This window comes from Syngnathus leptorhynchus, chromosome 22, assembly GCF_054491065.1.
Source record: "Syngnathus leptorhynchus isolate UIUO chromosome 22, UIUO_Slep, whole genome shotgun sequence".
Taxonomy (NCBI): Eukaryota; Metazoa; Chordata; class Actinopteri; order Syngnathiformes; family Syngnathidae; genus Syngnathus; species Syngnathus leptorhynchus.
The window spans coordinates 4,616,402-4,631,295 of NC_141216.1; the positions used below are offsets into that span (position 1 = coordinate 4,616,402).

The 14,894-nt window shown below is 47.8% G+C and overlaps 1 protein-coding gene across 4 annotated transcripts; it reads right to left on the reverse strand.

The window, feature by feature from the left end:
- Positions 1-671: 671 nt before the first annotated feature.
- tnrc6ba (trinucleotide repeat containing adaptor 6Ba) lies at positions 672-13,333 on the reverse strand. 4 transcript variants are annotated; one of them, XM_085904687.1, is made up of 22 exons: positions 13,197-13,333; positions 11,108-11,198; positions 10,789-10,810; positions 10,097-10,537; positions 7,166-10,018; positions 6,925-7,086; positions 6,641-6,837; positions 6,480-6,551; positions 6,169-6,387; positions 5,926-6,045; positions 5,622-5,747; positions 5,279-5,449; positions 5,105-5,209; positions 4,781-4,982; positions 4,530-4,697; positions 4,304-4,450; positions 3,845-3,988; positions 3,629-3,718; positions 3,286-3,489; positions 3,109-3,176; positions 2,848-2,987; positions 672-2,787 (listed from the first exon to the last, which is right to left on the reverse strand). In XM_085904687.1, the coding sequence occupies exons 2-22, from the start codon at positions 11,162-11,164 to the stop codon at positions 2,238-2,240; spliced, it is 6,258 nt and encodes a 2,085-aa protein (XP_085760813.1). In that variant the 5' UTR covers positions 11,165-11,198; positions 13,197-13,333; the 3' UTR covers positions 672-2,237. The 4 variants fall into 4 exon arrangements, with proteins under 4 accessions (XP_085760813.1, XP_085760812.1, XP_085760811.1 ...); XM_085904686.1 differs by lacking the exon at positions 13,197-13,333 and adding an exon at positions 12,157-12,546 and having other exon boundaries at positions 11,108-11,195; XM_085904685.1 differs by lacking the exon at positions 13,197-13,333 and adding an exon at positions 12,157-12,546.
- Positions 13,334-14,894: the final 1,561 nt, after the last annotated feature.

Below are 14,894 nucleotides of genomic sequence, written 5' to 3' on the forward strand. Positions count from 1 at the left end.
GACGTGTGTTTTATCATTTTGTTTGTCCTCAGAGGTTGTGAAGGAGAACGTCACGTTAATTTAAAAAAAAAAAAAAGGGGTGAAACAGCACCACGGTGTGGACAGTATGGGAGGTGCAACGAGGCCACGGACTCTATGGGAAACAAAAAGGAAAAAACTGTGTTTTAACATCAATCCTATTTTGTAAAAACAAATTAGAATTTGTAAAAATATTTTCTGTCATACTACAGACAACAGGTGTTAAGAAAACTTAATACATTAAAAGCACTGAAATGTAGGCAAAGTGTACATGGCCCAAAAATGTCAGCAATGATAGGATCAAATCAAAAAAGGTCTGAAGGGCAATTTTAATTTCTTCTATCAGGCAAAACAATTATATAAAAAAAAAATGCTTAATAAGGACAAAATCAACTACCTCATTTGAACCTTTATTATCTTGTTCTTTTCCACTTTAAATTAATTTCATCTCCTTTTTGTAACATCTGAAATAAATGAAAACATCCTGAACAGGAGTGATAAAGAGCGACTTAATTTAAATTGTCACATAACATCAAAACAAGAAAACAGTAAAACATAACAGCTACTATCTTTAACGTGTCTGTAAAACACTGTTTCCAGCTGAGCTTGGTATGGTAGGATTTGGGCATTTGAATAGAAATGCCTTCAGTTAGTTGCTTTGTCTTAAAAACAAATGCTCCTCAAATTGCAATAACCAAAAAGAAAAAAAAAAACATGAACAAAATGCTGCAAAAAAAAAAAAAAAAACTTAAGAGACATATGCAATAGTGCCAATATTTTTGAACTTTTTAGCTATCACAATGTCTGGTGGTCACGCACGCACGCACGCACATACAAACAAACAAACACACTCCGAAAAAGCCAAGCTGTCAGATAAACATCTATTCACTTCCCTGACCGAAGCAGGTTAAGCGTTCAAAAGCAAGTGCCTGCGTACACGCTTGGATGAATCTCTTCCGCACAAAAAAAAATAAAAAATAACATTCAACATTGTAGCAATAACACACACGCACGCACGCACGCAAACACGCTCACATAAACACTCCTGATACTTTCTTCATCCTCCATTCGGTCATACCGTCAACTCTCCTGTCATGCACACACAAAGGCAGGCAAGGAGGGCACCTTGAACAGCAAGTCAATAAGTGACCAAAGTCAGCATTAACATCAGGACAATATAGAATAACAACCAACTGGATTTCTTTTGAGTAAGAAAAAAAAAAAAAAAAAAAAATTACAATAGCGAGGTCAGTGTTTCAATGGGGAACAAAGAGATCTCTACAAAGTTTCACGTTTCTCTTCAAACCGAGACGACTGATGTACATCCACGAGGAGATAAGAGTTTTGCTTGTCAAACGTAAGAGCAGTGTGTAACTGGTGTGTTATGTTTTGTGTGTGTGTGTGTGTGTGAGGGCAGGTGGGCCAAGGCCACTGCTGATGTAACATTTACAAGTCGTCCTGTAAGGTCGATGTCGAGTTGTGGAAGGATTTGTATTGGACGAGTCAACAACAAACCCCAGAGGCATATAGTGCAAGTTTGGCTAATTTTTAGGTTTTTTTTTGTTTTTCTTTTTATCTTCTCAACCCTGGACCCCATGTTGATGGCATTTCCACCAAGGTAGAGGTGTTGGTACAGAGTAAAAATGCTCCTGGACTTCTCTAAAAAGCTTGCCACTGGTCCAGTTGAAAGCGGTAGCCAAGCGAGGTCATCCCGCGTTTTGCCACGACACACTCCGGATTTCCTTTTTTGTCGCTTTCGAGCTTCCGAACATGAGAACTTAAGAGAAGTACACCGGGTCTAAGAGGGCTCAGTCTGCAAGTCGTCGACATTAAATACAAAAAGACCAGGAAGGGGGGGGGGCGGGGAAGACGAGTGTGGCACACAAAGAACAGCGAGAGCTAAAACGCGTTGACATGTGGGAACTCGGCTGAGCCCGTCTACAGTACATGCCTGAGTGATCTGGTCGTGGAGTAAAAAGACAGAAGTACCCAGCTCGGTCCGAGAGTCCCCCTCCGCTTCAAGTTTCACTGTGGTCTTCATTTAATATTGATGATTTCATGAGTGAAAAAGCCAATGTATTGCATGTAGCCTGTGTGACGGGAGACCAGTGTAGCTTCAATTCACATCATGTGTGTGTGTGGGGAAATAAATAGAGCGTGAGGTTGTGACAATGATTTTTTTCTTTTTTTTTTTTTTCCAATGTGTCAAGCGGGGGCCTTCAGATGGAGTCGGCGCCCCCGCCCAGAAGGTCCCCGGGCAGCAGCGAGGCCGGGCTGCCCATTTGATGACGATCTTCAAGTGCCGGCGAACCCCAGAGGCTACTACCGGGGTACCCGGCCCCGCCCATGCCGCCCATACCACCCCACAGACCTTGCCTTCCTGCCTCCACCCCCCCGCCGCTGTTGCCGCTCCACTGGGAGAAGATGCCCAAGCCGGGCGCGGAGGGGGCCGACTGGTCCGATGAGCTGCCTTCCAGGCTCTGCCACGTGGATTCGGAATGGCCAGCTGCCACGGGTACCACGCTCCCTGCTGGAGACCCTCCTTGTCTGCTTCCGCCTGTGCCATTTCCTCCTCCTCCTGTTGCTGTAGCCAGATCGCAGGTGGCCCCGCTACCGTTTGTCCCCACCGCAGAAGATGCCGCCGACGGGGTGGCGGCAGAGACGGCGCCTCCGCTCCCCGAGCCTCCGGCCTGGGAATGCGCAATGTATCGGGCCACGTCCTCCTCACTCATAAACTCGGCCAAGATGGTGGTGTTGCCCAGAACGCACCTGTTGAAATCAGAAACAGTCAAGCGCATGCAAGGCCACAAAAAGAATCTCTAGACTTACATGTGGAGGGCACTCTGAGCTTTGGCTGCTTCCTGTTTGGAGCCATAGCGGATAAGTGCGCTGCCCTGGGTCAGGCCGAGGTGAAAGGTCAGTAGGGGGCCGTGCTGCATGCAGATGGTTCGAAGCGTGGAGCCGTCAATCTGCAGAAATAAGAGATGCGCAGTTGGCAAAAGGTGGAAATCGGAATCCAAAATATCTGACCGACAGCTTTTCTGAGCATCTCCGATGGCTTTCGACAGCTGCACGTGCTTGTGAGCATACCTGCGGCGTGAGATTGCTGAGCACCAGCCAGCAACTTTCACGAGAGCTGCCGTCGCTCCAAGCTGAGCCTTGAGAGAGCAAAACACATTTTAATTAGCCGGACCACTTGGAACCGTTTCTTCATTCGAGAGAGTTTTATAGACAAGACCTAAAATAAAAAAATCCTTTGGACCTTACCAGCGGTGCCTGAGCCACTGCTCCATCCTCTGCCAGCCAATCGAGGAGCACCGCCTGACCACGGGGTAGGCGATATCTGCTTTTGACTGGCCAAGCCTGGAGGTGGGCGGGACAGCTGCGCCTGGCTGCTGCCGCGACTGGTTTTCCAGGACTTGTGCCCAATGGGTTCGGGGGGCCATCCAGTCTTATAGTCTGTGTACTTTGCTATTCAAAAGGAGGACAGAGAAGTGGCTGAAAGGATTGAAAGACCCTCTTGTCAGAGGTCGCGTGTGTGTGAAGACCCTCTTGTCAGAGGCCGCGCGGGCGCGTGTGTGTGTGTGTGTGTGTGTGTGTGTGTGTTTACCTGAGTTATGTGCGTTGTTAAGGGCATCTGAGGCACTGTAGGGCCAGGCACCGGGTGAAGGCAGTAAGGTGTTGAGGGAAGGGATGGAATCTGCAACAGAGAATAGCTGATGTTGGACTTGTGTGGCTCATTAGTGGTGGACTATTCATTCAAGATACAAAGTAGAATAGCAAAATAAAGAATAAAAAAAACAAACAGCTGATGTCTGGTACAAACCAGTATTGTCTTGTAATAACTGGTGCTCAGAGTCATTGAGGCCAGGAGAGACGGTGTTTCCCATCATGCTCCCCGGAGTCATGTCGGGGTCCGATTCGGGGTCGACTCGATCTATTCCTTTCCAGGGAACGCCAGGTTGAAACTCTGGGAAAGAGGTAGACGGAAATACGTGTTTGTCAAATATGAAATGACAAAACTAACGGAGAAGCGACCCAATTGGAAGGGATTTGCGTCGGCTGAGCACTGACAGTCGAAAAACAAAAAGACCTGATTGTGTCATGTAATTGTCCTTGGGGTATTATGACCATCAAAACTAATTAATACACCTGGGAACTGTTTCGTAATTTATGGGATAAAAAAAAAAAATATATTAAAAATTCATATAGCGTCAACTCCACTGAGACCCTCACATGTCAAGCAATTAGTGACAACAAGATTGCGTAAAGAGTCACCACTTACCAGGGGGCCAGCTGGCCGTAGTGGTGGGCTTGGCACTCATCTTGCCAGGGGTGCGGTGCCAATTGGTGCTGCCTTGCGCGTCTCCGACGAGCATGTCGTACTGCGAGTAGGGCGAGCCCCCCGGCATCTTCATGGGGTTGACAGGACCTGCATGACAATTCGTGTCAATACTGTTACACAACAGATGGCAATAATAATAATAAAAATAAAAAAAAGGTAAAAATACCATTTTTGTGGAATGCATTTTCAGGTGAGGGTGTGTCTGGCGAGGAGTGCCCCTCCATCATCCATTTGAAACGAGATTGTTGAGCTCCCATGTCCTTCATGCCTCCGGGCCCCCCCATCACAGAGCCACCCAGGTCCATACCTGTGAGGTTCATACCAGAACTAAAGCCTGTAGATAGAGACAATAAAGTGGTGAATATTTATAATATGCTGGATTCACTGTAATAAAAATGGATAGCAAATTTGACTCACTCGAATAGGGTCCAAGCGTTTTCTGATGGAGGTCAGCCACAGATCCTGCCAGGCCCTGGTGGGGCAAAGTGTCAGCCCCGTGTAATTTGGCACCACTTCCTCCATGGTGTGAAGGTGAGAGCTTGATGCTCCCGCCTAAACTCCCGACTTGCTGCTGCTGCTGCTGCCGTTGTTGCTGGAGTACTGCCATGATCCTGGCCAACTGCCAAGGTGTACAAAACAAAACAGAAATCAATCTGCGACCGCCTTGTAGGTCAAGTCGAGAAGAAAGCAGTTTTTGTCAAGAAGCGTGCTAATCATAGCTGCAGAGCGCTTTGTGCGTACCTGTTGAGGGTCGGCTTGCTGCCGCACGTTGGGCGCAAACTTTCTCTGGTTTTGCAGTAGCTGCTGTTGCGGCTGCTGTTGTTGCTGGAGGAGGAGCTGACAAGCCTAACGCAAAACATTACGGCCGATGAGAAGACAGTTGCAGTGGCGTGCGCGGTGGCTGCTGGTTCTCACCAATTGAAACTGGATGTGCGGTGGGTAGATGCTGCTGAGCATGGCTATATGTTGGGGGGACAGCTGCGGAGGGAACACGCCGCCGCCGCCGCCGCCGCCTCCTGCCACACCGCCAACACCCCCCACGCTCCCGCTGGGTGGGGGCATCTGCTTCAGCATGGAGCCTGGCACCTGAGGAGGGGTGGAGAGGTTAGCGTTGTTTCAACGATGTAATACTAATTAGTGTGTTGACATGGTAGGGAAAAAAAAAAAAACGGCATATTTTGCGCAGACAAATGGCAAAAACATTCTCCATCAAATGACTTTTAATTCAAAATAAAATGGCTACTTCAAGTAAGCGTACCTGAGGTGACAGGAACTGATGAGGCACTTGTGCTCGTATCCCTGGGGACTGGTTCATGGGTGGAATATTGGGCTGGTGTCTGGGCTGAGACATCCCTCCACTACTGCCGAGGAGGCTATGGCCACCCTGTGATCCAATATGGGGGAGAAAAAAAACACATTAACGGAAAGGCCTTGAAATTCAAAAAAAAAAAAAAAAAAAAAGAAGCAAACTTTTGAGGGTTGTGTTGAAGTGAATTTGCATGTTTACCACATGAACGCAGAAAGAGAGTGGAGGACAGATACAAGAGGAGCAGGTTTCTTACTTGTCTAAAGGGGATAGTGTGATTGAAGAGGGAATGGGGCTTGTAGGCAGTGGGTGGTGAGAAGAGAGAGCAAGGACCATCTTCCCCAAGGTACCCATCCTGATTGTTCAAAAGCAAGGTCTGCCCAAGTGACAGCCCAGGGGGAAACAAATTCGAGTGGCACAGGGGAGGGGGGAAGAGTGAGACAAGGAGGGAGTAAAGGCAAAGGAGGAGGAAAAAGATTCTTGTATCGTGAGGACGTACCTTGTCGTAAAAAGAAGCGGCATCCCCAGGCGCCGACTCTTTGGAAATGGGTGAACGATAAGCCATGCCGCCCCCCCCTCCTCCTCCTCCTCCTCCTCTTCCTTTCCTCATGTCTCCATTGTAGTCCATCATTCCCATGGCTCTTTTGTCCATTTCCATCTTCTTCTCCTGGAGAGCGCCTGGAGCCAGGTCAATGTTCAGACCGCTCGGATCGTCATTCTGTCCGACGCAAGAGGACATTGCATTATCACCGAGGGCGCTCATCTCATAAATGGTCATTCAGGTACCACGGCGTGTTTCAAGTGCCTCACCAGAAGGCCCATATTAGAGAATTGTCTGTTGATTGGGCTCATCCAGGAATCCCCGCCAACCTTGAGCGGACCCTGAATAAGATTGGGTGACACTTTGTGAGCAGAACTCAAATGTGATGATGTAATACTGATGAGTGCAACATTCCACGGAGGTACCCCACCTTGTTGCTAGGCTTCTTGACATTGTGGCTCTGTCCCCAGCCGCCATTGCTACCCTGTCCCCAAGACGACCCACTACCCTGGGAGCCGGTGCTGTTCCACATACTCCCGCCCTCCTCCTCTTCCTCCCAGCTCGAATGACGTGAAGCTGTGACGGAGCCTTCTTTGTCCCCCCAGCTGTCTTGCATAGACTTTGAACCTGTCAGAGAAGATCATCTGAGTCAATATTGTTGTCACGTTGCAGCAGGATCATGCAAGTTAAAAGGCAACAGATTATATTGCTAACCAGATTTGATGGGATTGGGGGGAGGGTTTCCCCAGCCAGTTTTGGCACCAGCGTCATCGGGTTCCACCCAGCCAGAAAGAGCATCTGTAGGTTTTCCCCAAGCGGCTGTGCCGTTGTCTACTGTGGGACTAGCTGGAGGTGTACCACCCCAACCTGAGGAACCTGCGGACACACATATACAGTTAGACTTGTGCAAACATAGCACTGTTTTTTTTGTTTTTTTTAGTAGCTGGTGTCTTACCCATGGGAGAAACTTTTCCTTGTCCATGACTAGTGTTGAAGTCCCTGCTGCCTCCTCCGGGTCCCGTACCAGGTCTCTTTAGCTGCTGTGTTGGAGGTTGTTGAGCATGTGGCGGCTGGTGCTGACCAGCAGGGGTGCTGTTCTTATCCCATAGATTAACCGGTTTATAATTGTAATGGGTCGGGTCTCCCCATGCTGACGTTCCGTCATCGATCTCATTTTTCCTGCTTAAAGACTGCGGGGACGGTTCCTCCCAACCACTTGGTTCAGATCCACTTCCACCTAATCCATGACTGGCAGGGATGGGCCCCGAGGTCCAGCCTGAGCTTTGGTTCTGGGCTTGAGTGATTGGTTTTCTCCCACTGGCCCCTTGCATAGCCCCTTGGTCCAATGCTTGCTGCAGCTGTGGCGTCTGATTGCGGGCTTGTGATTGTTGCTGCTGCAGTTGTGCCTGTAGGCCTGTGATAGAACCTGACTGGCTGTTTGGCATCTGTTGCATTTTATTTCCTCCGCTCCAATTCTGATGGGGTTTGGACCCAGCGACGCTAACTGCGCCACTCCCTCCCGCCCCTGTGCCCCCCGGTCCCCAGGATCTCCGCGGAGCATCCTCGTCCCAGCTTCCCCAACCGCCCGCGCCTGAATCCCCCCCACCTGAGTTCCTCCCGCCATTCTTCGCCTCATCTTCCCATCCTGCGCCGCCGCTATTTGATTTGGACTCCTGTTCACCCCAGTCCCGACCTGCCCCGACCTTGTGCCCCGAGCCCCAACCGCCTCCTCGTCCTTCCCCGCCCATTTCTTTCCACCCGACTGCTCCCCTCTCGTCATTTCCACCCCAGCCTGTACTGGCAAGGTTACCTTGTTGCCCCATAGCACTCCAAGCGCCCCCATTTCCTCGATTGGTTCTCCATTCTTCGTTCCCCCACCCTTTGGTCTCCTGATTATCCGCAGCGGCCGTCCCTCCTGCACCCCAGCCAGTAGCCTTTCCTTGCTGGTTTTGTCCCAGCGATCCTGACCCACCACCAGTACCTGCTGTGATGACTGGACCGGATTGCGAGACGCCGAGATTACTCATGTTTGGGACCAAAGGAGGTGGGGCTCTCCCGGATAAAGAGGCCCCACCGCTGCTACTGCTGCTGCTGCTGGTCTCCCAGGCCTCCCCGGAAGAGCCAGCAGAAGAAAGCAAGGGAGGGTGGACCCCTGGTCCATTTGAATCACCCATCGGGATTCTGGGTCCAGAAGAATACTGAGAAGAATTGCCGAGAGAAGCTGGGTGTTTGGAAGAGGTGGACGAGGGTGCGCTCTTATTGTATTCGGCTTGACTACCAAGATCCCAAGCTGTGTTTTGTCTGATCTGCGTTTGGCCCCAGCCTGTGTTTGACAGTACTCTTGGATCCAGATCAGGACGGCTGAGCAGGTTTTGTAAGGCAGCTTCAGTATCGGGTGGCTGACGGCGGGAACGACTGCCGTTGGGCTCCTTTTCACATCTGGAATTCCCGCCGCTGGATAAAGACCCTCCCCGTGCTCCGTGTCCTCCCTCGCTCCACTCCCCCGTTTCCCCCTCTCCCTTCTGATTGTCCCAAGCTCTGTTCATTGCCGTTGAGGTGACGGGAGGATTGCCGGCTGTGCTGCATCCGCTACTGCTGCTGTTACTGCTGCAGGCTCCTCCCATCACTTCTCCAGGATTAACTCCAGCAGTGCTGGAGGAACTCCCACCCCAGTCCACACTAGACACCCCTTTTTCAACTCCAGATGTCCCCCACCCTCCCTGAGATACCCCAGTTTGACTATCATTTCCAGCGCTCCCCCAAGTATTAACCCCACGAGAGGGCCCCGGATAACCCCAACCCGAAGACCCGTTATCACCCCCAGCAGCTCTGTATGGCCCCGTGGCACCCTCTCTGCCCTCCCATCCATCAGTCCTTGAGGCACCCGTTTTGGAGTTGGATGCAGGGTAAGAGGGTTGGCCCCTCCACGAGGAAGAAGGATTGCGGTCTCCATCGCCTCCCGTGGCTCCTTCGTCTCCTGCAATTTTTGGTCCCGCTGATTCACTATCCCACTTGCCCTCTGCCATTTCTCGGTCTCTAGATTGCATTTGGTGAAGTTGGTGCTGATGAGTGCTTGATTGATTCACAGACAAAGCTTGGTGACCGCCTAGCACCCCGACTGCCCCCGCCTTTAGCCCTACGGAAGCAGAATTGTTGGCAGATAAAGTCCCTCCGGGGCCCTGGTGATGGAAGGACGACGAAGGTCCTTCCCCTACAACGCCGGGCCCCTCCTGTTGCACCAAGGCAGGCCAGGCCGAAGGGTTGGCGTTTGGATTAAAGTTGGCACCCGGAATACCGCTGCTGCCGTCGGCGAGGCCACTGGTATCATGGCTTCCTGGCACAGCGGCGGCTTTGGAAACTGAGGAGGACTGCTGTAATAGAGGCCCAGCTGAAGCTACTGCATTCCCTCCTCCAAGATGGCCCTGGGCGGCAGCCGCCCCCCATGCCACACTACCGGACGACTGCATACATTCATTGGGCAAAGAGAACAAGGAAGTGGATGAGGATTGGTTGCCAGAGGCACTCGTGCTGTTCACAGGCATTCCGTTGTTGCTGCTGCTGCCGCCGCCGCCAGCGCTCCCTCCTCCAGCTCCAGCCACAGTGAAAGAAGCTCCTCCTCCATCACTTCCAGCGATGCTGGGCCACTCTTCCAGGTCGTTCCCATCTACAATCACCTTCTCCCTGCCCTGAGAGGAGGCCTGGCTGCCTAAGCTTGTGCCCCACATGGAATTTGCATAATTAGAAGTAGTGGTAGAAGCAGCAACTGATGATGAGGTGAGGGCCAATGAGGTGGTAGCTGCACTAGAATCTGAAAGGATTAGAGACTTACTTGTAAACGGCAATTTCAGGCAGGCAGAAAGTCAACTAAACAGTGAGTAACTCATACCTGAGTTAGCAGCTATGTTTGCATTGGGGGGCTCCCCTCCTCCTCCTCCCCCTCCCAGCAGCATGGAGGACAGTGGCGGCTGACCCCTTTTCAGTAGCACTTTATGGTCCTGCTGGCAGCGGAATCTCGGCGGCACTTCTCTCGGCATATAGCGAGGTTGCTGCTGAGGCGCCTGGGCCGCACCTCCGCTACTTGTATTCCCGTTCCCTGGAACACTTGTGCTGCCCGTGGCAGAGGAAGAACTGGCGCTGGAGGCGGGCTGTCCGTTGGCCACAGCAAGGCGCTTGGCATTGTTACCACCCTGCGACTGGGCGGCAGCACTGCCAGGGCCTGAAGTGGCTGGGGATGGGGATGCAGAGGGGGTGGGTCCAGGGCTGGGAGAGGCAGAGCTGCTCTGAGTTGCAGGTGGATGGGCAGACGCCTGCTTGGTCAAATCTAGCACTGAATGACAGACAGAGACGTGGAGAGAAAATGCACAGTTAATCATCAACAAGGCCAATCTTTAAATACAGCAATCAAAACAAGTTGATGATTCATTTGTATGAAGAAAATAAACGTGCATATTTTCAAATGTAAAATAAAATACAAGATCAGAGTAAAAATAATCTGATGACTTGAGGGCATATGAGGTTTTAATTTCAAAGCAATTCAACTTTTCCTGTTTTTTTTTTTTACATTATTGTACAGCTTACCTTTGTTCTTTTGCTCTGCAACCTAAAATAAAAAGGACAAAATAGATATTATTAAACCTCTCCATGAAGTTGTCACTGGCGTCATAATTTAAAACCAAATTCACTCATTCACATTATGATGCACTTGTCAGCTTCACAATTTATAACGTCAGTCACAGCATACAGTGATTTATGTTTTTGTTTTGTTTTTAAATCTGTTTTCAATCTTTATATTGAACAAGTATGGCTAAAACTTATTGATCAGTTTAGCTCGCCCATAATAAATGCCGGGTGATTGTCATAAACGTGATAAAAACTAAATAAAACACATTGACCATACCTTCTGGGAGGCTTCCCTTTTCCTTTTTTCTTCTTTTTTCCTTTTCTTGTCTTCCATGAACTACCGCTCCAGTCGTTGATACTCCTTTCTTCTGGAAAAATAAGCCGGTTATTTAAAAATACAGTCATCATTTGGTTCAACGGAGTTGTGCGTGCATGCGCACAAACAAATGCCAAAACGGAATCTTCAAATGTGATTTGGTCTTCTTCGACATGCATTAATATTCAGCAGCAGCTGACAACACCAAATAACGCCGTGGATGACAACGGTAAAGAGGACAAATGTAGGGATTACAAAGCACAAACGACTGTCTGCAAAACCCAATGGCCATTTCTAGCACAATGCTTGTGATTCATTCTATGTACTGAATAGGCCAGGAATACTAAATGAATAGACACTGCACATATACCATACATCCCACACAAAGCCTAAATTGATTCTTGAAACGAATTGTAACCAATCACTAGTATATTACATAAAATATGCTGCTGCATTATGTGTTAACCTTCCAGTCATTGTGGCATGAGCAGTTTGCTAATGTCACATAGCTACGTCTTCGCTACGACCGGTTAACAGGAAGCTGGAGATAAAAATATTCAAGTGAAAGACTGATCTCAACAAACCACAATTTAAAGTGGATGACGTGATGTCTAAATGTCTTTACAGGTGCAAGCGAGCCATAATATATGCTCTTCCGCTGGTGGCTAACAGGAGTGGGTGGAATTTATATAGGTGCTCAAAAACCGCAAGAAAAATACATTTATCAGTTTTCACCCCTCTAAGTAAACGAGCTGGTCTGTGTTGTGTAAATAAAGCAGCTATTTATTAAATGCACTGTGCTATGAAGCAAATGTTGACCTCTGAATATGAAAACATAGAGCTAATGCTACACATTGACAGCTACAAGTAGCCCAGGCTAATAGCGTTAGCTTAAGCACACAATGCGAGTTTACCAGACACACAATCAAGACAACAGTACGTTTAGTGAATTTGCATTTGCATGCAATAAAGAAAAACGAGAAACGATGAAGAAGCATTGCAACACTCACCTCAGCAATCACATATGAAGAAAAGCTAGCGTGCTAACTAGCTAAAGTGCTTCAGTGCGTTTTTTCTTTTTAGCTTTCTGAGGCATTCGTCGAAGCTACAAGAACAGCAACGCCTGAGCGGATACGTCAAGTAATTGTACAATAATGAAAATATACTCCCAACGCGCCACAGGCTGGTAAAGAAGTACTGTAGTTGCTGCCGACTAAAGCAAAATATGCAGAAATGTTTCAATTTCAAAGTGCTGTGGAGTCAGTCGGTAGACGGGCGGCCATTTTGCTGCTCAGCATGAAGAGTCTCCAATGGCCAGCAGCCAGTAGCAGCTGCGTGGAAGCGCTCTGACTGGCTGCCTGTGATAGGGAGGGATGCATCAAAAAACGCTTTTTGACCTTCATAAACTTCTAGACACTTGCTCAAACAAAGATCACATTTTTCCAAGTTGTAGGAGCCTAGAGAAGGAAAACATGCAAGCTTTTTTTCTGGAGGAGTGCTTGAGTACCGAGGGTGCAGATGCAGAGGATGCAAAAGTGCTCAGTAAAAGTATTCCAAATACTGAGAATGCGAATTAATTAAAATTGTTCATTATTTTGTTTTAGATATATATATAAAGCGATTTGTTACAAGTACAACTATTCCGAACTGCGCTTATAAATAAAGTTGTATTTAAAGTACATTTTATCTGAGCAGTAAAATTATGAAATTTAAATTCACCAGAAATAAGTGCGTAATTATTTTGAAATGTAACTTACATGGATTTTCTGCTGTAAATTTTCTGCTTTACGTAAAAAAAAAAAAAAAAGTTAATCAATTTGATGTCAGTCGTATTGATCACACTTACCCACTAGAGGGAGACATTTTACAAAAATACGTACACTAGCAAATTCCATCGGCGTCATTAAAATTTTAATAAATGAGCTGTTTTTTTTTACCATGTATAATTGCATCTCTTTATTCATTAAAGCCTCCCCACCATTTAAGGTGATGGTGAAATTGTGACTTGCTCCATGTTAAGGTAATAAAAAAAATTGAAATAGAAACTTACTCAAGTTCTGCATAGTTTGATCATGATTAGCACATCTGCCTCACAGTTATGAGATTCTGGGTTCGAATCTCGGCTTCAACCTCCCCTTACTCCCGCATTCCAAAATCCTCAACATGGTACAATGATTCCTTTTAGTAGTGGAGGGCGCTTGACTGATTGCTTGAGGTCTTGCATCAATAGTAAAACCCACTGACAGGTCCAGCTGTCGAATATTAACACCGGTGCAGCTGCCGACCCCTGGGAGGACTGTAATTGATTGTCACACCTCCTCAGACTCACCGCCGTGTGCATAAATATGCATTTACACACTGGGGAACACATCCCTTGACAGTGAAGCATTGCGAGCATGCAGATTGAGTTGTGAACGCAGCAGGAAAATGACATTCAATGAAAAATATAGGCCAAAAAGAAAAGTATGATTCAGGGGGCACGAGTCAGTAAAATGCATTACCGGTGCTCCCCTGTGACTCATTATGTTACACACTAGACATGCTCGGCCGTATCTCCTGCCGAGTTGAAACTTTTCCCACGGTTATGTGGATTTTAAGGTAAACGATTATTCAACAGAAAATATGAGGAAATCCTGCTGTGATTTTCTCTCGAAAGGCCAGACGACACCCGAGGAGTGGGTCGGGCATTTGGGATTACCTGATTTGCAATATTATTTATTATATTTTCATTTTGTGTATATTGACTCAGGTCCAGTTGGTATTTTTCAAATCTATAACAGCAATAAAACATTGAGTTAAAAAATGTTATACGTTCGGTATCACGAAACTAAAATGGTGGCCTTGTTCAGTAAGTCCACACTGTACGAGTTTCGGTGGGCTGTTAGCAGAGACAGGAAGTGAAGGTGACTGGCCCAAGAATGTGTCTGCTCCCCGGCTCCGCCCACAGGAAATGCCAATCCGGGGCCTTCGGAGTCTGCAGTGATGAAAATACTCTTAGAGAAGACTGAATTTGGTTTATGACGGAGGACAGGATGGAAAGAGGGAGGAGGCTGCTCTTCTGTGCTTCGTTTAGATAAGGTGACATCTGATGGCTTTTAGAGGTGGTCTGGTGGTCCCTTTGGGTCATAGGCCGACGACTCCGGGCCACTGAAGACTAAACAGTGAGCTTGCATTCCTAAAGCTCCAATTAATCACTTTGCAGAGAAGGTATGCACAACAAAATACAGATGGGGAAATAAAAATGAGCTCGCCCCGCTACCGCCTTTGAGTTTTGCGAGCCCACGTGAGGCTTTTTCTTCTCTTTGCCGTCATTATTATGCTACAAATATTTCCCCTTGAAACCGCCGATGTGGTTATATAACGCCGTAAGTATTTCCAGATAACTTTTGGTAGGTTTATTTCCGAACTCTGATGTAAACGACTTGTGAAAGCCAAGTTATGGCTTCTCACTGTTACGACAAGATTTATATCCACTGAGGGAATTGCAACTGAAAAAAAAAAAAAACAGTGACGAAATCTTATTGTTGATTTAAGACAAGATGATGACTTGCACTAACTGACGTGCCAGATAACGTCTAAATCGGTGATGAATCGACTCCCCCCGTTATTACATAACAGCAAGCATAGATGAGAAACCAAAATGCTGAGCCCAATTTTAACAGGGTCTTCTACTTTTATTTTTCATGGGTGACCAGGTTAGTTCATGTTTGCATGGCCAGTCTGCTTTGGTCAGTGTGTAGACGAAATT

Excerpts from the sequence above, each read along its gene's own strand:
- tnrc6ba (XM_085904687.1), bottom strand. The coding sequence starts at position 11,164 with ATGGAAGACAAGAAAAGGAAAAAAGAAGAAAAAAGGAAAAGGGAAGCC. Across the intron at positions 7,087-7,165 it reads AGGAAAAGTTTCTCCCATGG|GTTCCTCAGGTTGGGGTGGT; the intron begins GTAAGACACCAG and ends GTGTGTCCGCAG. Across the intron at positions 5,210-5,278 it reads CGCACATCCAGTTTCAATTG|GCTTGTCAGCTCCTCCTCCA; the intron begins GTGAGAACCAGC and ends GTTTTGCGTTAG.